This window comes from Ochotona princeps, chromosome 18, assembly GCF_030435755.1.
Source record: "Ochotona princeps isolate mOchPri1 chromosome 18, mOchPri1.hap1, whole genome shotgun sequence".
Taxonomy (NCBI): Eukaryota; Metazoa; Chordata; class Mammalia; order Lagomorpha; family Ochotonidae; genus Ochotona; species Ochotona princeps.
In genome coordinates, this window is record NC_080849.1 from 14,494,095 (window position 1) to 14,515,147 (window position 21,053).

At 41.7% G+C, this 21,053-nt stretch overlaps 1 protein-coding gene across 2 annotated transcripts in view; it reads right to left on the reverse strand.

Moving 5' to 3' along the window:
* Window positions 1-21,053, reverse strand: part of WDR7 (WD repeat domain 7) — a 300,266-nt gene that overhangs the window by 224,434 nt on the left and 54,779 nt on the right. For both annotated transcript variants that reach the window (XM_058677108.1, XM_058677109.1), the window contains exons 15-16: window positions 3,444-4,213; window positions 2,146-2,234 (exon numbers count right to left, since the gene is read on the reverse strand). In XM_058677108.1, the coding sequence (XP_058533091.1) occupies window positions 2,146-2,234; window positions 3,444-4,213 (859 nt within the window). The remainder of the gene's footprint in view (window positions 1-2,145; window positions 2,235-3,443; window positions 4,214-21,053) is intronic.

Here is a 21,053-nt window from a genome sequence, read left to right on the forward strand (position 1 = left end):
AAAACACATGTAATTCAGGAAGAAACATCAACTGCCAGGCAGAAGGGAAACACGCCTCCCATGGATCTGCTCTGTATATCCTGCAAGATATATATTTTTTAATGTAGAAAAATACACACAGGCTGTTGTGGAAAAGGTGCAGGTTCAGGAATCTGAAGCTTCTGACTATGTCCAAAGGACAACACCATCACTAACCAAATGCCAAACAGGTCACAGACCGACGTGAGCGAGTTTCCATTTCATCCTACAATAATGCTGTGCGCTAAAATTCCATATCATAAGAAGAATCTCTGCATGGTAGTAGTATGCTTTTGACATTTTAAAATAAAAGGAAAACAATTTTCTCTTCAGACCAAGATGGAGTAACAGGAAATAGAATTATAATCCTGTCTAAAACAACCAATAACAAAAACACAAAATACACCAAACCAAAGTTTTCCAGCTACTGGGGATCCAGCAGTGAAGTGAAAGACACAGGAGGCTAACACGATGTCCCCGTGGATGCCTGCACTTACTGTCTAGGGAGCATTTCTAGACCAAGATTAAGGCAAAAGGAACCAAGCAGGCATATGGCAGTTTCCCTAAACTGAGGGGACAAAGCTGAGCATCTCAGGAAACAGGACAGTTACAATTCGCAGGACAGACACCTGGAAGCCGCACAGACAGTGGCTTCAATGGGTCACCATCCAGTACTCAGCCAAGCACTAGTCAGTGCATGCGTGTAGGAAGGTCTCCTTCAACCACCTCACTGGAAACCTCTTGATTCATGGGCATGGGACACTGGGTAGCACATTCTGGAAGGTCTACCGTCAGTAGCGGAGAATAATTTGCCTTCAACAAAGCATTACTGCAAACTTAACCCAACAAATCACAAAGGCAAGACCAGAAAGGGGGCACAATACTTCTAGGCCACTCCACTGCACCCCAGAACAGGACAGGATTCCTAAGGAAAAACAACATTCAGCACCCAATTGAGTGAAATTCAAGTCTTTGCAATCTAATTTAAGATGCAGAAACAGCAGGAAGCAAGAAAGCACACTCCATGCAAGGAGAGTAAACTTACAATTACACCAACCCTTCTGGAGTTCCAGCAGAATCAGTGGTGGGTCAGGAGCCATCAAGCGACCCCGTGGAATGGAATGAGAATGGCAAAGCAATGTGCAGGGGCTTATTTTCCTTAATCAGATCCAAGAGACAGGGCTGAACATGGAAAACCACCCATATCATTTAAGGATGATAAAGTATGTACTAGGGGCTAGCAGGATGGCTCAACTGGTTAATCCTCAGCTTGCAGCACCAGCATTCCATACAGGCACTGGTTCGTGTCTGGGCTCTTCCGCTTTGTTGTTTCAACCTAACAACAAAAGAAAACAACAGCCTCCAGGGAAAAAGGAAAAACTCCAGGACATCACCAGCCGAACCTTCACTGGGTCCTCCTCTTGCCTCCTCACTTCTGCTACTCCGAGAGTTCACAACAACTCTTAGCCTGAAGGAATGTTTCCCAGGCAAAAGTGACTCCCCAGCTCTTGGAGCTAGCTCATTTGTACTGAGAAGAATACAGGAGATAGATTCAGAAATAATTAACATTATGTATAAAAAATTATACTCAGAAATAGATAGTGCTAAATAATGAAGGAAGAAGACTTCAATGCTTTTCCCTTCTCTTAATGAAAAACAAAGCTACAAACCAAAGTTAAAGTATCTAATGATTTAAATAAAGATGAGAAGAAAAGTCTAACAAGGGTTACCATTGGTTAAGCACAATGCAAAAGCTACATGGAAATGGTAGATTAGCTTCAATAAGAATTTACACAGTCCTTTAAAACAGATATAACTTTAAAACCTAAGATACACACAATTAAAACACCAGTGTTGTCAAGTTAAGGTGCTCCTAATGCATAAAAATTAGGCCAAGGACAGTAAAATAAAATTATGTGAAATATGCTCATTTATCAATTTCTAAATAAATCTGATTTATTTTTAACTGGCATCTTAATTATCCATATTTACATCTGGAATATAACAACTTTTCTCTCTTTTAACAATCTGAGACAAACAAAATGTTATGATTATACATTAGCTAAAGCCTCCTCAGTTTCTAGAGCTGAAATGTCATGTTAATTACCTAATAAGATTTAATTTTACCTTGTTTAATCTGTCCTTGCACAATGTTACTGGAAGTTGGAGGGGAACCCCTTGCCTTAGAAAGGTCAGGGGTGCTTGGTCTAGGCGGCCTTAAAGAAAAAAGATAAAAAATACATATATGTATTTTTACATTTTCCTAATTCCAGAACTATTAAAAATATTAAGTTTTCTGGCTTCAGATGAATCATGAAACACCTATAAAACATTTTCAAGTTACTCTTCCAAAAACCATATTTTCTTTGGCTGTCTACCTACATATATATTTTTCTATTTCAAACATTAATATACTAAAACAAAGGATAAGCACAGAACATATAAAAAGTTTACTTCTATAATTCGTTTATATTCATTTAAGAAATATTTATGAATATTTTAATATACCACCACTAATGGATTAATATTTTACTTAGCATAAGTAAAATATCAGCATGCTGATATTTTCAAATACCCAGTACCATTGGTCCAAATTCATGGAGCAATACGTGGGTTTAAAATGATTCAGTCTTAAAATCTCAAAAGGCATCACAGCCTTAAACAATCTTGTAACCAGAGGTATACTATGGATCCCAGTTCTTCCATTGAGCAGCTGTATGGCTTTGGGCAACTTACTTCCCCCCTCTGTGTCTCTCTTTTCTTATTTATGACAAACAAACAAAAAAAGTACCTAGCTGCAGGAGCTAAGGACACCAATGTGCTAGCCTACCACAGAGCCCAGCATAAACAAGGGCTAAAGAAGTACTTGTTATACAAACAAACAAACAAAAGCTGTACTTGTCATAAACACTCAGATGGAGTACAATGAAAAGCTATCTTCATAAATTTGGTAATGTGACACAGCAATTCAGTTTATATATTCTAAAAATATTAAAATAGTACTCTTAGATTTAAAAAGAGTTCTTTCCTCTTTCCCTACTAAAACATCTATTGTGTATTTCAGAAAACTCTGAACTCAATCACTGAAGATGTATGACTTATCATATAAAATTTACAATGAGAAGAGGCATTTCAACCAAAAACATGTATTTTAATTACACTCAAGAGCTGGCCTATAGGCCTAACTCATCCCTCAGTGCTTTGTTTCTTCCTCTCTCTTTCAATAGCTACTAAGTAATCCGCCTGCATACAAAAGTTTTCAACCCAGGCAACTGGAGACCCATCTGTGTTCTATAATTTAACGTGCAATCTCTAAAATGGAACTAAAATGCTGAAATGCAAAGAACAGACAATAAATAAACAAGGACACACACATGCCAGGTTTTCCTTCTTAAAGCTTAAGGATAAAATTATCATGGTCACACCTGGTAGGGCCCTTCTTCATGTGGTCACCAATGAAGGTTGCATTGGTCATGCTCATTAAAGTATTGGCCAACGATATGATGGACAGCAGGTGCTGTGTGGTGACGGCTCTTGACACTCCGTACGTGCCCTTTCCTACGCCCTCTGTCGGCAGCAGCTTCCTTCCTGCTTCTGCTTTCCCGTGGGGTGGCTTACAGGCCGCCTGATTATAACCAGGAAGCATCAATGACATGTGGCCTCCTCTTGATAAGAGGCCAAAGGATACTGTGCAGTGGGGTTTCAGCATTCCAAGGCGATCGAGGCAAACTTCATCCAGAACTTCATTCAAACCCCAGGCGTGAAGGCAGGACATGAACAGCTTGGCAGTGTCCATAGTTAAATTATATTCTAAGAGGGTCAATGGCTTCGATTTGCTGGCCCGGTACTCGGGATCGCTTTCTTCTCTTCTCTGCCTCATGACCTCCTCATCCTCCTCTTCATCATCCAGGAGGTGCTCCTTTATGTTCTCTTTGATGGTCTCCTTCACTTGTTGGAGGAGCACCGCTGCTCGCTTTCCAGTTAGGAAAGAGCCCCCTTTGTCTGAACTGCCAGATGCTTTTTGCAAATTCTCAGGGGAAATAAGCGCAGCATTCGGCCTGGAGGCTTCCTCGGTCAGCAGTTGAATAATCAGCGCCTCCACATCAAAGAAGAGCACGTGGACGTCTGGGTCCGTCAGGTTTGTCTTTATTGCTTGAACCATCAGGGGGTTATGAGAATATTTAGGTAAATTCCCCTGCAATAAACATTTTTAAGAAGATGGTTATCACTAAAGGCGTTTCATTTCCTATATTCATTAATGAACAATAAATACAAGAATCAAAATGCTTATAAAGCTGCTTTTTGAGGAGCGTGCAGCATTAAAAGCAGCAAAGTAACTCTGCTAGTCAACACGCTGAAAAAGGTAGGCGCTTACACAATCACAAGAACTCTACCCCAAAGCCACTGTCAAACTGTCAGGAAACAAAAGTGTAGTTTTGAAGTCAAGAGCCGTTTTACTCAGAAAACAGATTAAAATTTCATTCAATGACTTCCAAGCAAATTCTGTCTATGGGGAAGAGCTACTGTTCCACCTGCAAGAACAGCTGGTCTATCGCAGTTCCAGCCCCTTGTAAGTTACTGCCCCATCCGAGCCTTCACTGGTCTGTCGCCAGATCCCTGTCCTTCAATAGAGAACTTGCTCAAGTCTGCTCAGATCCTGAAAGGGGTTCTCTTCTGACCATGGCCCCTTCTCCTCTAACCCCCACTGCCACCCTGTTAGCTAGATTTACTGACTGTCACAGACTCCTCCAGTGGGAACCGCAGGCCCTCTGTGCAGCGTCTACAAGTGCTGTTTTTGCTGAGAGAGTACCTAAGTCCAAGAAAGAATAAAGCAGCCCCTCTCTAGCAGCTTAAGGAACATCCTGCTGCTCTGGCCGAGGCTGCCTCGTGGTCAGCGGCCCTCACTCATTATCCTCCATCCCAGAAATTTCCCCCCTGTGCAGAAATCCCTTCCTGCCATCAGCAGGACCCCACAGGCTTTAGCGTCGTCTCCACCTGCCTGTGACTGCGTGTCCTGTGGCACCCAGTGTGTGCCGTCGGCGTCTCCACCCTCCCGTGAGGCGTGCTGTGCCTCCTGCTTCATCACTCGCATGAACCAGGACATCCTTGGCAATCATTCCTCTTTCTTCTGATCCCAGAAACGTGGGATCCCCATCCTTGCTGCAAATCCCCATCCTTTCACTGCCCCCGCGGTGCCTAATTCCAAGGCTATTTCTCAAAGCCAGAGACACATGAAGCACAAATCAAATCATCTCATTCTGTCAAAAATTTTTCATTGGGCCCCATGCGATAGCCTAGCAGCTAAACCCTCTCATTGTATGCCCGGGATCCCAAATGGGAGTGGGTTTGTATCCCAGAAGCTCCACTTTCCATCCAGCTCCCTGCCTGTGACCTGGGAAAGCAGTTGAGGACGGCCCAAACCCTTGGAATCCTGTACCCCTGTGGGAGACCCAGAAGAATCTGGCTACAGATAGGCTCCGCTCTGGCAATTTTATGGCTACTTGAGGGTGAAGCAGCAGAAGGAAGATCTTTCCCTCTGACTCTCCCTCTCTCTGTAAATCTGCCTATCCAATAAATCTTAAAAATAAATCTTTAAAAATAAACTTCCATCATAATGAACTATCAAAAGAAAATGAAGATGTGAAATTCCTGAAAAACAAAACTATAAATGAACATTTGATCCTCAGATGAAAAGTATCCTTCAAGGTAAAGATCACTATTAAAAAAACTGTTAAACAGCAAGTAAGAAGTAGAAATAAAATGAGCCATAATTAATACTGACAAAGAACTGTGCTCTATATAAATATTTCTTAAAACAAGTAAGAGAGATACTAATGCCCAAATAAAAAGGAAGGGAAGAAGAAAATGTAGAAGGTCAAAGGTGGGCCCGACGCGATAGCGTAGCGGTTAAAGTCCTCGCCTTTCACGTTCCGGGATCCCATGTGGGTGCCGGTTCTAATCCCAGCAGCTCCACCTCCCATCCAGCTCCCTGCTTGTGGCCTGGGAAAGCAGTCGAGGACGGCCCAAAGCCTTAGGACCCTGCACCTGCGTGGGAGACCCGGAAGAGGTTCCTGGCTTCAGATTGGCTCAGCTCCAGCCGTTGTGGCTGCTCAGAGTGAACCATCAGATGGAAGATCTTCCTCTTTAATTCTACTCTTTGTACATCTGCCTTTCCAATAAAAATAAACACATCTTTTTTAAAAAAAAAAAGGTCAAGGGTAATTCAAAGTATAAGGAACGAACAGTCAACAAATCTGGGGAAAGTCTGCTCCACCAGCAGTCAAAACGAGCACAAGATTCCGTGACAAAGCTGGCAAACACTAAACGCTAACAATAGCAGAGTGAAAATAAAAGCCACACACACAGGCATGGATTTAAAAACAGCCATGCAGGGGGCTGGCCTGGCTAGACACCCCTGGGGCCTGCATTCAGTGTGTTTTGATGCAGTACAGCTACTTCCAGAATCCTGTCCTATACAGAAACACAAACAACACGACCCACCAACGGCAGCCAGTCCGCCAGCTAAGAAACAAACATGGTCATCTAGCAACAATAACTAGGCAGGCAAGCATGGCCATGGAACACTGAGACCATCACAGAGCATGGAACACTGAGACCATCACAGAGCATGGGACACTGAGGCCATCACAGAGCATGGAACACTGAGGCCATCACAGAGCATGGAACACTGAGGCCATCACAGAGCATGGGACACTGAGGCCATCACAGAGCATGGGACACTGAGGCCATCACAGAGCATGGAACACTGAGGCCATCACAGAGCATGGAAAACTGAGGCCATCACAGAGCATGGAACACTGAGGCCATCACAGAGCATGGAACACTGAGGCCATCACAGAGCATGGCTTTTTGGTACGAATTACCCCCAGGACAAAGGGTTATTTCAAATTTTGAGAAAAACAGTAATGCATGGGTACACACCTCCACATGTACCATCCAGTTCAAATTTCATTTGCTTAATGTTTAGATACACAGATGAGCAAGCGAGGAGAACTGGAAAGAAAAGATGAACGTGCTAATAGCATTTGCTTACTGTGTGATAGAACATTTTGTGTTTCTTTCTTATATATAACCAATAGCTATTTCGTAATAAGAAAATGAAGCTAGGGAGTATAAATGTAAACTTCTTTGGCACAATGCCCATGGCCTAGTACAGATTGATATCAAATGCTGTTCCATGTTGTACAGTGTATGTCTATCAAATTACATTACACAACATGAATATACACAATATTTGTCAATTGAATCTCAGTAAGTAGGGACGAAAAAGATGTGAATTCTTCCAAAGAAGTTTAGTCTAAAAGGAATCCAGTTTCAATAATACATTATATCTACTGTGTGTAACATATTTTTATGCCTTTGCCATATTTGTGTAATCAGTTATTTCAAATATCTACATTTTATACTATGAGGCCATTTCAAAATCTGGGAGTAATTATTACATCTTACTTAAACAACCTTAAGTCTACCAGAGTACCTAGAAAAATGAACAAAGAATGTTATGAAACTTTCTAAGGAACCAGTTTTGTGCTATAGCAAGTAAAGTCATCAGCTGTGACACTGAGAACTCCTGAGAGTGCCATTCGGAGGCTGGGACCCCTGGTTCCCTGCTGAAACACCTGGGAAAGCAGAAGAGGGCTAGAGCACTTGAAACCCAGTCACTACAGGAGAAACCTGGAGAGTTCAGAGGTCCTGGATTCAACCTGGCTCACCGGAAGTGCTGTGGTCATTGGGAGAGTGAACCAGCAGATGGAAGATAATGCGATTTCTCTCTCCTCTCTCTCTTTCTCTCCCCCCCCCCGCCGCCTTTCATATAAATTAGATTTAAAAATACAATTATGTATTTATCCTTATTTATTTGTAAGGCAGAGAAGTGTGCTTTCCAAATGCCTGCAACTGCTGGAATTGGGCCAGGCCAAAGCCAGAAGCCCAGGACCCAGTCCAGGTCCCCAAAGAGATGTACTTGAGTCATTCACTACTGCCTCCCAGGGTGCCACTTAGCAGGAAGTGGGAATCATGAACAGAACAGGACTTAAAAACCCTGGCACTACAAATGTGAAGTATGGCATCCCAAACGGCATGTTAAACCATCACTCCAAATGTCCATCGTAGTAGAAAAATATTGTAAAATTATTTTAAATTACTAATCAACTCTTCTGTCATCATATTATAAATCCCCTTAACTTGCCCCTCTTCTATCTCAATTCTCCTCCCATCTGATCATGTTTCTTTCTAGCTCAGGCAGCATTTCATCACACAACAAGGAAACCCAAATTTATTTGCAAAGTACAAAACAGTATTCAGCACATACTGCCGCCCAACTCTCCAATTTCATCTCTAACCACTTCAATCTCCCTAATGTTATTCCAATCACACCTACTTCTCCCTATCCTTCAAGAAATATCCCAAAGGCAGTTCTTTCACATCTTATCTGTATGGAATTCTTTACGCATTGATCTTACCAATCTCTTTTGTATAAACTTCTGCTCTGAACTGAATGAATGATACTTCAAGGAAAGTAGGAAATGAGGTATTTCTATTGTACAAGTAAGCAAGCTAAAGTGCATACGAAATGTGATAATATACTACACAAATATAAAGTTGAAAAAAAATCAAGACCTTCCGAATCTCACACTTGTATTATGCATTCACTTACTTTGATTAAATCCTGTGCTTGGGCAAAGCACTGAAAACACAAAGGTGAATAAGAAATGATTTCTGTAATCATAGAGCTAAAAACTAACGAAGAATGATATGTAGACAAATTATTACAATGTGCTATATGAATCATGTCGTAAGTCAAAGGCGTAGACAGAGTATGAAGGGGTAACCTGAGCCACACAAGGACACTCCAGGAGGAAAGACAACTGGATGTGAAAAAGAATAAGGACAGGAATCATCACAGCAGGTGCACTGGAGCCACAGGTGATGAAGATGAAGGAGGCAAAGCACTGGGCACCGAGCGTGCCAAGGGGCACAAGGCGGCTTCTGAACTTCCAGCTAGAGTTTGGGGAGTCACTGAAGCGGTACATTTCTCAGAATCATGAGGTATATGCTATAGTTTCCCCAGCCTGGGATCAAACTCAAATTGAGATCAAAGGGAATATGTCCAAATCTGCCTGATGCGTGCCTCAGATGACTCTATCCAGTAAAGTTTAAGAAGCTATTGTGTAAAGGCTGTAACGAAGTAACAAGATCAAATTTAATTACATCAATGTTTGCCCACTAACAAGGTTGGCAAGATGGATGGGTACCACGCAGCCAAAGCTGACACATCATCTTACATTTATATATCAATATTAGGCAGACAGACCTGACACTGGAATGAGGGCCTAAGTAAGAACATCAGATAAAACAGCAAGCAGCTGTCTTTTCAGTGAAGATCTGCACAGCTCTTTTAGGAGAAAAACAGAGACCATAAATACCAAAGAACATAAAATCAATCATGCTTGGTGAAGGCATTAAGGAAGCAGTACTTTTTGGCAAAGGTAGGGACCTATGGTAGACGTTTGGGCTGTCTCGTCTGATGCTAGCCCACACTTGCTTATGTTCCTGTCTCCAGGTACTTGGACAAACAAAAGGTTATCCGGGATCTGGTGCCAGGCTATCTGGATGTGACTGCATGACTCCTCTTATCACAAGCACTCAGTGCTACTGATTGTGTCACCAAGGCAAAAACTCTGCAATCTACAGAAAGAGAGAAGGTTAAAGAGCGTAACAAAAGAACAGAGGGGAACCTGGATGCTGGAATCAGAGAAAGCATCTCATCCTCAAATCCAGTAGCTCAGCCAGAATTACTGACATCACCAAGTCCTGCAGAACTTCTGACGTCTGACAATGGATTGTCCAGCAAAACAGAAAGATTCAGAATAGCTGGAAGAATAGTGATTTTGGCTAAATGCATGAAGATGACAGAGTTAATCAATGACATGTTTGATCACTATAATACTTCATGTCAAGATTAGCCATAGGGAAATTAACAAAAACACCTATCAAACCCCGGCAGTTTCCTGGCTCCTCATAAGATACATATGTTGAGAGTAAACTCACTCACTCAAACCGTCTTACATTCTTAACCATTTCAAATACAGATTATATATCCAGGAAAGCCTTTAAAGAAATATTGCCCTGCTCGCATTGGTGCCTTCATTCAGAACAATACGAATCTGTGCTCGCAAACTCATCTTCACACTATTATAGAGGAAGATTAAATGCCACTCAACAAATATTTGTGGAGTACTTATTACGTGCAAAATGCCAAGGAAAAACTAAAGCTTTATAGTTTAAAAACTTAATTGAAAGGGACAAGAAGAGAAGCCAAACCAGAAGGCAAATACAAATGAAATGACTTCTGATCTGTTAATAAAAGTCAAAGCTAAATACGTATATGCACAGACACTCGCTCTCCCTGAACAGGTTTATAATGAGAGAGTTATTTAACATTATTATTATTAACTGCAAAGGCCCTTTAATTTGCTATATTCTGTACAGGCAGAAGTACATATTTAGCCAGTTCAGATTTTAAATAAGGAATTTGACTTAAAATATTGTAGAAATGCAACCAAAGGAGAACTGAATACTGAAAGTGAAGTTGATGGAACCATATTAAGAAGAGCAGGCAAAACTGACTCCCAAGTGAAAACACAGGAAAGCAACAGAACCACGGCCATGAGCTCAATCTCCTCCAGCACGGGTGTGTTTAGCACGTGCACGCACGCACGCACACACACCATATATACAGTAGCCTCCAGCAATAAAAAGGCAATAACAGAATCTGCAGAGGAAAAAAGAAAAGATTGGTGTACACTTACTGTAGTGCTTACCAGTGCTATGTATTTGAAGATATTCCAGGTTAAAATATGTCTGCTGAGATTATCCAACATCATTATCCTCTAAAATCAGCATGACAAGAATATTTTAAATGTATTTCATTTTGTCATAAGTAAGGGGAATTTAAAACACTGCAAAAATTCTTCATCTTTAACCATGTGCTTTAAAAGACCTGAATTAAAAGTCAAATTATTTCTGAAGCATTTCTAACTCCAAATTTTCAAGCCTATTAAATGCCCTTGAAAAATTATTTTAAGTAATTTACTGCTTTTCCTGAATGAGCACTAAGTCCAATATATAGATACCAAAAGGTTCATATTTCTACTTAAGATTGCAAAACATTCCAGACATCAGCAATTCTTATGCTAATGTGCACTGTAAAGCAAAAAATTGTTTAGCTATAAAAAATAAAAACCAGAATCTGTTTTGAACCCAGAGATTAAAATACTAAGAATAATGCTCAGAAAAATCTCTCTTCCTTTCTTTCACACACCTACTTGTCTAGAAAAATCAATACTGAGTCCTAAGAAACACTGCAAGAAAAAAATTGTATTTGATATATCTTAATATCCTATTTTAGAAAGTAATTATGTAGGTATCATTTTTTAAAAATATTAAGTTTTTTATTGCAAAGGCAGATATACAGAGAGTTGCAAACACAGAGAGAAAGATCTTCTGTCCACTGGTTTACTCCCCAAACAGCCACAAAGGCTGGAACAGAACCGATCCAAAGCCAGGAGCAAGGAGCTTCTTCTGGGTCTCTCATGTGGGTGCAGGGTCCCAAGGCTTTGGGCTGTCCTCAACTGCTTTTGCAGGCCACAAGCAGGGAGCTGGATGGGAAGCAGCGCCGAGGCGATTAGAACTGCCCATATGGGATCCTGGCACATGCAAGGCAAGGACTTTAGCTGCTAAACTACTGCATCAGGCCCTGTAGGTATCATTTTTAAAATGTACCTCCTAAATAATTAATTCCTAGGAATGGTTTAAAAGGCTAGTTTATTACCTTATACCATTTAGCTAGAAGATATCAAACAACTTTACTCACAATTTTACATAGGATATGTTAATACATAAAAGTCCTTAAAAGAATTTCTAAAGTCCTGATACATAAAGTTAAATGTGAAAGATTCATGGAATAAAAACAAATTGATATCATAATTGTACTTACAAAATATTCTAAAATTAGCTAAGAGCAAAACACATCACCTATTAAAATTATTCATAATATGGTTTCATTATGAACTATATTAAGCATTTAAGAAAAAAGGAAGAAAGGAGGTGACGGGGAGGGGCACGGAACTAGAGAAGGGCCAAAATGGATATTTGGCGCCCTCTACTGTTACACTGCTGCTACTGAACACTAACAGAACAACAGGGTAAGATGAGCTTATTCAGAGAATCCATTTTCACTGGAATCAAACACTTTACTATGCTTTTATCTTGAATATTTGATCTCAAAATGAGATTTCATGATTAGGTATGAATGACAATACTTGGGGAACCACAAAGTTCATCTAATTTCCTGCCTTTTCATATGTTTTCATTAATTGGCTTATTAAAATGTATAAACTAAGGGGCCAAGCACAGAGGCAGCCTAGTGGCTAAATCTTTACTTTACAACCACCGGGATCCCATATGGGAGCTGCTTCATGACCCAGCTGCTCCACTTCCCATCCAGCTCCCTGCTGTGGTCTGGGAAAGCAGTCAAGGATGGCCCAAAGCCTTGGAACCCTGCACCTGCATGGGAAACCCACAAGAAGCTCCTGGCTCCTGGCTTTGGATTGGCTCAGCTCCAGACGTTGTAGCCACTGGCGGAGTGAGTCAGCGGAGGGAAGATCTTCCTCTCTGTCTTTCCTTCTCTTTGTGTATCTGCTTTTCCAATAAAAATACATAGAGTTAATCTAATAAAAGGTTTCTGTTTCTATTGTACTATACTTTACCTGACAAATAAAATGTAAGTCACCCAAAAAACTAAATTATAAGCACTAAATAAAACATCTGGATCATGCCTTTTATAAAGAAAATTACTTCAAAAGATATTTTGTAAGGCCACGTGTTACTGTATTGCAGTGCTTAAGTAATAATGTCCAAATAATAATAATGATATTATATTAGAAGACTGATAATATCAAGCTTCCATGACAGAAGCGCAAAAGAAATTGTTAACTCCTCTCATGGAGCCAAGTTACAAAGGGACAAGCACAGACCGTGTCCTCCTTCCCACAGACCTTTCCAGCAATCAGGTCCTACAAAGAGCGCCAACTGTTGTCTTCCAAATGAACACTGCCCCTCTCAGAGGACGGCGGCGGAGAGCTGACAGCACACGCGCTGTTCCCTCCCCGGCAAGAGATACCAACACCTAGCTCACTGTATCCCGAAGGAGGTTACCCATCCAAGCAGCTGAAATCAACTGAAGGAAACAAACTGTGAAATCTCCAAACACAATTAGAAAACACCCTCCTGGGTCTGCAAAATCCGAAACACAATTACAAACCAACACAAACAAGGTGAAACTCTGGGAAGCCGAGTTGGTGAGAAAAAAAAGAGAGAGAGAGAGATTCGAGTAAATACTGACAAAATAAAAGGGAGAAATGCCTCAGTTCACCTGGGCTCCGTGCAGTGAGGTACACTGCATCTCAGAATCCTCCACATCCACAAAGGCTCGAATCGCCCCAGCACCGCCAGATGGCCCGCATTTCACGGTTCTCGGCACGCCTCTGCAACACGCCCACACCTGCTCGTGCTGCCTTCGGCCTGGCATGTTCTTCCTCACCATTCCTCAGGACGGCAAGCCTGTCTCTCTTTGCAAGAGCCTTCCCAAAGACTCTGCAGGACATTTCTCTCCTTAAGACTTGCTCCCACGTGGTCCATCCCATAACAAAGCGCTCCCTGGCTTCTCCCATCAGTGCAGGAAGTTCTCCAAGCCAGGTCCCACTGCACAGGTCTGTGCTCAATGCACTCTCCAACTGCTGCTGGCTTAGGGCCTAGCTTACGATATGCACTCAATATATGCTGAACCAATGTATGAATCAATCGCTAAGCTGCTATGTGCTGAACACTTATTGTGATAAATGTTTGCAAATACGTTATCCCATTTAACTTCATTACAACCCAAGCATCCCCAGTTCAAATCTAAAAGCAAACTGAAGCTAAGCAGCCAGCCAGTCAGCCAGGCTCACACAGCAAGTCATGGTGATAGCAAAGGCAGAGAGTCAGAGTCCACCCACACCTGCCGGGCATCCTCTACAGGTTCTCACAAACTTTTAGTGTTTGTGCTGCAGGGATTCCAGACACGGAAGAGATGCCGAGAGCAAGGGTGAAGCTAGTCCACAAGCATCAACCCTCACCCCCTGGCTATGTACAGGATTTAAGAAACACTTCTCACTGGGCACAGAAAATAGAAAGAAGAGCATTATCAGTCCTTTGAGAAGCTTTTGGTCTGATACACAGCAGTGGTTTTCCGTTGGGGGGGGGGGTGGGGATTTTCTCCGTAGGCCCCAAAGAACATCTGGCAGTAACCAAAGACATCTTTATTAGCCACAACTTAGGGAGAGTGGTATGCAAGTGCTTATAATAGCACATAGAAGATAGAGGCCACAGACACTGGCTAAAAATCCCATCATGCACAGGAAAATCCCCCACAACAAGACCTATCCAGCCCCAATATTCAATAGTGCTGGAGTTGAGAAACCACTGTATGGAGAAATACACAGAAAAACATAACAACTTGGGTCTAGTAGCTAAAGTCCTCGCCTTGCACACACTGGGATCCCAAATGGGTGCCAGCTCTAATCCCAGCAGCTCCACTTCCCATCCAGCTCCCTGCCTGTGGCCTGGAAAAGCAGTAGAGGACGGCCCAAAGCCTTGGGATTGTACATCCACGTGGGAGATCAGGAGGAGGCACCTGGCTCCTGGCTTTGGATCGGCACAGCTCCAGCCTTTGCACCACTTGGGGAGTGAATCGTTGGATGGGAGATCTTCCTCTCTGTCTCTCCTCCTCTCTGTATATCCAACTTTCCAGTAAAAATAAATAAATTTTTAAGAAAATATATATCAACTTAATTGCACGAGAATAAATACTAGCATAGAAACATAAACCAACTGTCAGTGGATACAAGAGGAGGAACTGACTGTGCCTAGCTTGACTGTGCTATGGGAAAGACTCAAGGAGATTTGCAGGCATAGTGCTCACGAACTCAGGCTCCTGAGATGAGCAGGGGTGAGCAGATGAAGGAGGGAAGAGGACATTCCACATATAGCAAAGAGAAAGCAGTATGCTAACTGACAGAGAAGTGAAGGAACCAGGAACCCAGTCATAAGACACTAAAACCACACAAGCCTGACCTCTGCTGTCCCACACCCTTCTCTGGCTTTTTCCTTTCTTTTGTATCCCCCCTTTCTTCCTGCAGGAGTAAATACCATTGCTATCAGATGTGACTGAGGTACAAATCTGATGAAGGAAAACAGATGTTTTTATAGAAGAGAGTAATGAACGCAAGACATTAATGGCAGATCACAGCAAATCAGTTAAGATCCTGCTGAAAGGGCTTGGCGGCGTGGCCTAGTGGCTAAGGTCCTTGCCTTGATCCCATATGGCCGCTGGTTCTAATCCCCGCAGCTCCACTTCCTCTCTATCTCTCCTCCTCTCAGTATATCTGACTTTGTAATAAAAATTAAAAAAAAGAAATTAATTAAAAAAAAAAAGATCCTGCTGAAAATCCTTCATCCTTCAATTTAAACTCTCCTCTACGTGTGGTACATACTAGTTTTTTTTTTTTTTAAAGATTTTATTATTATTGGAAAGCCGGATATACAGAGAGGAGGAGAGACAGAGAGGAAGATCTTCCATCCGATGTTTCACTCCCCAAGTGAGCCGCAACGGGCTGGTACGTGCCGACCCGAAGCTGGGACCAGGAACCTCTTCCGGGTCTCCCACGCGGGTGCAGGGTCCCAAAGCTTTGGGCCGTCCTCGACTGCTTTCCCAGGCCACAAGCAGGGAGCTGGATGGGAAGTGGAGCTGCCGGGATTAGAACCGGCGCCCATATGGGATCCCGGGGCTTTCAAGGCGAGGACTTTAGCCGCTAGGCCACACCACCGGGCCCGGTACATACTAGTTTTCAATACAATCTCCTTTTGGGAGAAGGATGCTAAAGCTTAGAGCCGGAAAGTCATTCATGTAAGCGATAAAGCCCAGCCCCCTTCTCACGGCACGCAGACGCCTCACTGCCTCCCGCTACCTGCCTCCCTGCTGACCGTGCCCATGCTGAATGTGCAGTGCTCGCCACCTCTGTCTCTGCCATCCACCCTCCCAGCACACAACACGAGCCCCTCCATGCATGACCTGGCTGGATTCTCCTCATCTTTCACTGTGCCTTCCTCCAACGACCACCCTGATCACCTCCGGCTGGCAGCAGGCTCTGCACTCCTCTGTCATTTCCCTCCGTGGACTGTCGTGTGTTTGCCTGTTTCTGTTTCCTGAGGACAAATACATCTTGTTCGCTTAACTCTCCAGGATCTAACCCAGTACCTGGTAGTCTATAAATGTCGACTCAGCTACACCGACCGAATTATTTTCTAACAGAGGCTATAAAAGTGAAAAAGTCTGAAATTCTTTTATGGGATTTTATAAAAATACATTAAAAGAGAAAAAATTGTTTCTTCCTCAAGTACCATTAATGTTGTATTATTATAATGTTATAATGTTATATTACTAATGTAATAATGTTATCATTGGGTCAAAAATCTTTATACTTCTGGCAAATAAACTCATGGTACCTTCAAGTTCCTGAATAAGAGTTAAAAAATAGTATTTCAGAGAAGAGCCAGAATGATCTAGCTTCTGAAATGGTCGCAGGATTTAAGCTATCTTGTGCTCTCTTCTCTCAGCAGTCTGTTATTAAAGAAAGTTCTTCTTTGCTGTGTCTCAGATACATTCTACAGCAATCTAAACGTCATCTCAGTACCAAGTGTCCCTGTTAACATATTTCCAAGAAAAAAAAAACTGCTCTCTATTTGTAAGCCAAGGGCTGCCTCTCCTTACTCATCAGAATACGATGAGTAATCATTAATATGAACAACGAATACCATTCATAAATCCATTGGATACCTAATATTTCCAAGGTGCAGGGCCAATAAGCACTAGAATGGTCAGGTTTATTAAATTTCATGCAGGGCAGTTTTATTGTATACGTAACTATTTGATGGTCCTCTGGAATCACCACGATAAACCCAGTTGCATCTAATTTAAGGATCTTTACAAGAAGAAAGAGAACCAAAAATCCTGGAATCACCAAAAATATTAATAAGCATGAATGGAATACATTTGAGAGCTTAGTTTTATAAATTAACAAACTACTTGCTGTTGAATTCGTAGTAACCTAAAACTCACTTCCTTTTAATTAGAGGAAAAGTTAATAGAAATCTAACACGAGTTGTAAATTCTCGAAGTTTTCATTTCAAACTTCATACAATATACATAACACACACACACACACACAGCAAGGAGCACACGCACTTACGTCCCCCACCTAGGGTATTTTCCTGTGTGAGGACCCAACGTAAGTAGACTTTTTGATGAAGGATTTGGAGTAAGCGGCAAATACATGGGGATAGGAAGGTTAAATGGATGCAGAAAGATCAGGTTTATTATCTGAGAGAGAAAAAAGAAGATATTGAACTGTAGAGACGGCAGAGACAAAGGGAAGGCTGCTTTGGAGAACAAAAATAGAGTTCATTTTAGTTGCATTTTCAAGGGAAAAGTATCAAACAACATCTATGATTTTTAAGATCTAAAATAGGACAGCGATTGACAACATATTGGCCAACTATTTCTATGCTGTCACCCAGAAAATATTTTTGATATAAATTTATTAAATAAGATTAGATTAGTTTCTTTATAAAGACAAAGTGACAGAGACAGAAAGAGAGAAGGGGGGCAGAGAGAGAGAGAGAGAGAGATTGTCTGTCTACTAGTTCTCCAAACGGTCACAGCAGCCAGGGCTGTGCCAGTCAAGGCATGACAGCTAATACACACAGTACCAAAAAAATGTAATCTCTATAAGCAAGATTAACATCCTGGAATTAGATCACTGTTTAGTCTTTGTCCACACCTCTGAAAAATGGTAACTTTTCCATTTTATTTTTTCCCCCTCTAGCTGCTGTATTCTGCTATCGTTATCTTTTAGAGTGTTAAGTTTGTGACTTTGAAGCAAAATAAAAATACACCATTGTAAAAATTAGGGGAAAAGGGAGGGATACAGAAAAGAAGGAGGAGATGGCAGGAACCCATTTGGTTCTAAATCAGTATTGTGAAACGCATGAAATTCATTCATTTTATGTAAATAAATGAAATTGACCAAAAAAAAAAAAAAGAGAGAGAGAGAGAGAGAATGCTAGCATTCAAAAAGCAATCAAAAGTTAGTGTGTGATTACCATGAGAACAAAAAGCGTTACTCTCTTGGGATATGATTATCTGTTATTATGCCAGAGATTATAGTAATTTTAAAATATCACTATATTACACAATACCAAAGCTAATCGTAACAAGTATCCTGGAGCTTGGAAGACCATGATTATTTTGCTCAAGGAATAGTCTTTCTTCTCTCAATACCTCTCACAAAATGAGAGCATTTCCTTTATCTGACCAAAGGAATGTACTTCTCCTAGAGCCACAGACATTTACTCTTAACACTGAACAACTGAGTAAACTTCTGTAACTTTGTTCATGAAAGACAAGGATCCGTATCACACACAACTCTGGCCTGGAAACCACGGGGATCAAACCAATCTGAATTTATATATACTTACAAATATATAATAAATATATAACCTACAGTTTCTATTTTCTATTCAACTATTCGTTAGAGATAGGGGATTGAATGTTAAGCATGTTTAATGGATTCTTAAAAGGTCATACATATCATAAGAATTCTCCTAAGGACCAAAAGAGTTCAGTAGACAAGGTCTAGAAGCCTTTACACATCATTTGGCTTGTCCCTGTCTGTACCATGCAGTGCCCTTTTCACAGGGAATCATAAAGTCAATTCAATCAGAACCAATTTTTTTTAACAGAGTAAAATTTGCAAGCAAGGAACACAGAGCATGTTCTTAGCGGTCACATCTGACTTTCACATTCCATTCTCTCACCTAGCTATTCCGAATACAAAGCTACTGACCTTCGCAAATATTGCGCATTCAGTTTTACAGGCTGCTGACTAATTAGACAACAGAGAAGAAAATGTAAGGTAAAAGATAAATCATCCTGCTCACTTTTCAAGTTCTTCAACCTTGTCATTCTTTTCCATAAAAATATAGTGGTTCTGATTGGCAAGACAATGCCCAAGATGTGAAGTGCTGGACAGAAAATTATACACATTAGACCTAAGAAATGAATCTTGTGCAGTAAAGGTTTTCCAGCTTAACTAATAAGATCGCTTTAGGCCGAGAAAGTCACCCGCAAAATGTCCTCACCGAGAACCAGAATCAGGGTGCAAGTGCTTGAAGAGAAAACTCCTCAAAACACATGACCGCATATGCTTAGACTACCGTCTTAATATGCCCATTGGTGCACCCACCAAACACCATCATGTGCAATCTGTGACTGGCTACTTATTCATACTTTACAAATATGACACCTTCCAATCCAGCACAGTGTTCCCTCTGGATGCTGTGGGATTTAGAAAGAATAATAAACACGCAGCAGTACTTACAAAGGATTGTAACCACCTCCCTTGCTTTTAAAAGACAGCATGCTCATGTTCCCCCTGAAAAGTAACAGGATATTCACCTCCACCTGTCATCATTACCAGTTACAAGAGAATCATTTCTTTTTTTTTTAAAGATTTATTTATTTTTATTACAAAGTCAGATATACAGAGAGGAGAGACAGAGAGGAAGATCTTCCATCTGATGATTCACTCCCCAAGTGAGCGCAATGGCCGGTGCTGTGCTGATCTGAAGCCGGGAACCTGGAACCTCTTCCTCCTGGTCTCCCACACGGGTGCAGGGTCCCAATATATTGGGCCGTCCTTGACTGCTTTCCCAGGCCACAAGCAGGGAACTGGATGGGAAGTGGAGCTGCCAGGATTAGAACCGGCGCCCATATGGGATCCCGGGGCGTTCAAGGCGAGGACTTTAGCTGCTAGGCCACGCCGCCAGGCCCAAGGGAATCATTTCTAATAGCAATGAACTCTCCAGCTCTGTTCTCAACAACATGCCTGCCTGTATTGCTTACCAACTACTCTAACACGAATGCTCAGTAATCCCCTATACAAAACCTAAACCCATCTTTCAAATCTGCAGCCTTGGAAGCCAACACCCTCTCTTTTTACATCAAAAACAAATGTCTTCCACAATCTCTACCTCCATGTCATCTCATATGCACTCCAAATTCAATGATCAATTTCTGACCCAACTAACACCAATGTAACATAACAGATCTTTCAGTGATCAACGACTTAAAAAAAAAAAGATTTATTTTATTTTTATTGGAAAGTCAGATCTATAGAGAGGAGGAGAAACAGGAAAATCTTCCACCCGCCAATTCATTCCCCAAGTGGCTGCAATAGCCAGAGCTGAGCCAATTCGAAGCCAGGAGCCCAAAGCCTCTTCTGGGTCTCCCATGCAGTTTCAGGGTCGCAAGGCTTTGGGCCGTCCTTGACTGCCTTCCCAGGCCACAAGCAGGGAGCTGGATGGGAAGTGGGGCTGCTGGAATTAGAACCAGTGCCTGCAAGATAAGTACTTTAGCCATTAGTCTACCGCACTGGGCCCAGAGATATGATTTTAAACCTTACGTCATTCAGCCTCATAGGAGAAAATCGTAACTGAGGATACTGGACCGCTTCAACCTGAGAGCAGATTTGCAAGTAGTATCATGTGAATGGAAGAAAAAAGTGTGGCTCAATATCCTACAATATTTAGTGCCATACTCTGACAACAGAAAATTGCTCATGCCAAAATGCTCATGATGCCATGAGTGAGCAGCTACAGAACCAAAGGAATGAAGTAACAGACTTCCGGAATTGAGAGAATTCCAGATGTGTTGGAACCCTGACAAATACAGAGGACAAGGAAGACACACGAGTTAGGCCTGGACAGTGCTGCTCAGTAAAACCAAAAGGAAGAAGGCAAAAGAGAGAAGTACAGGCAAGGTGATTGGCGAATGCTCTGTACCATACAGGCTCATG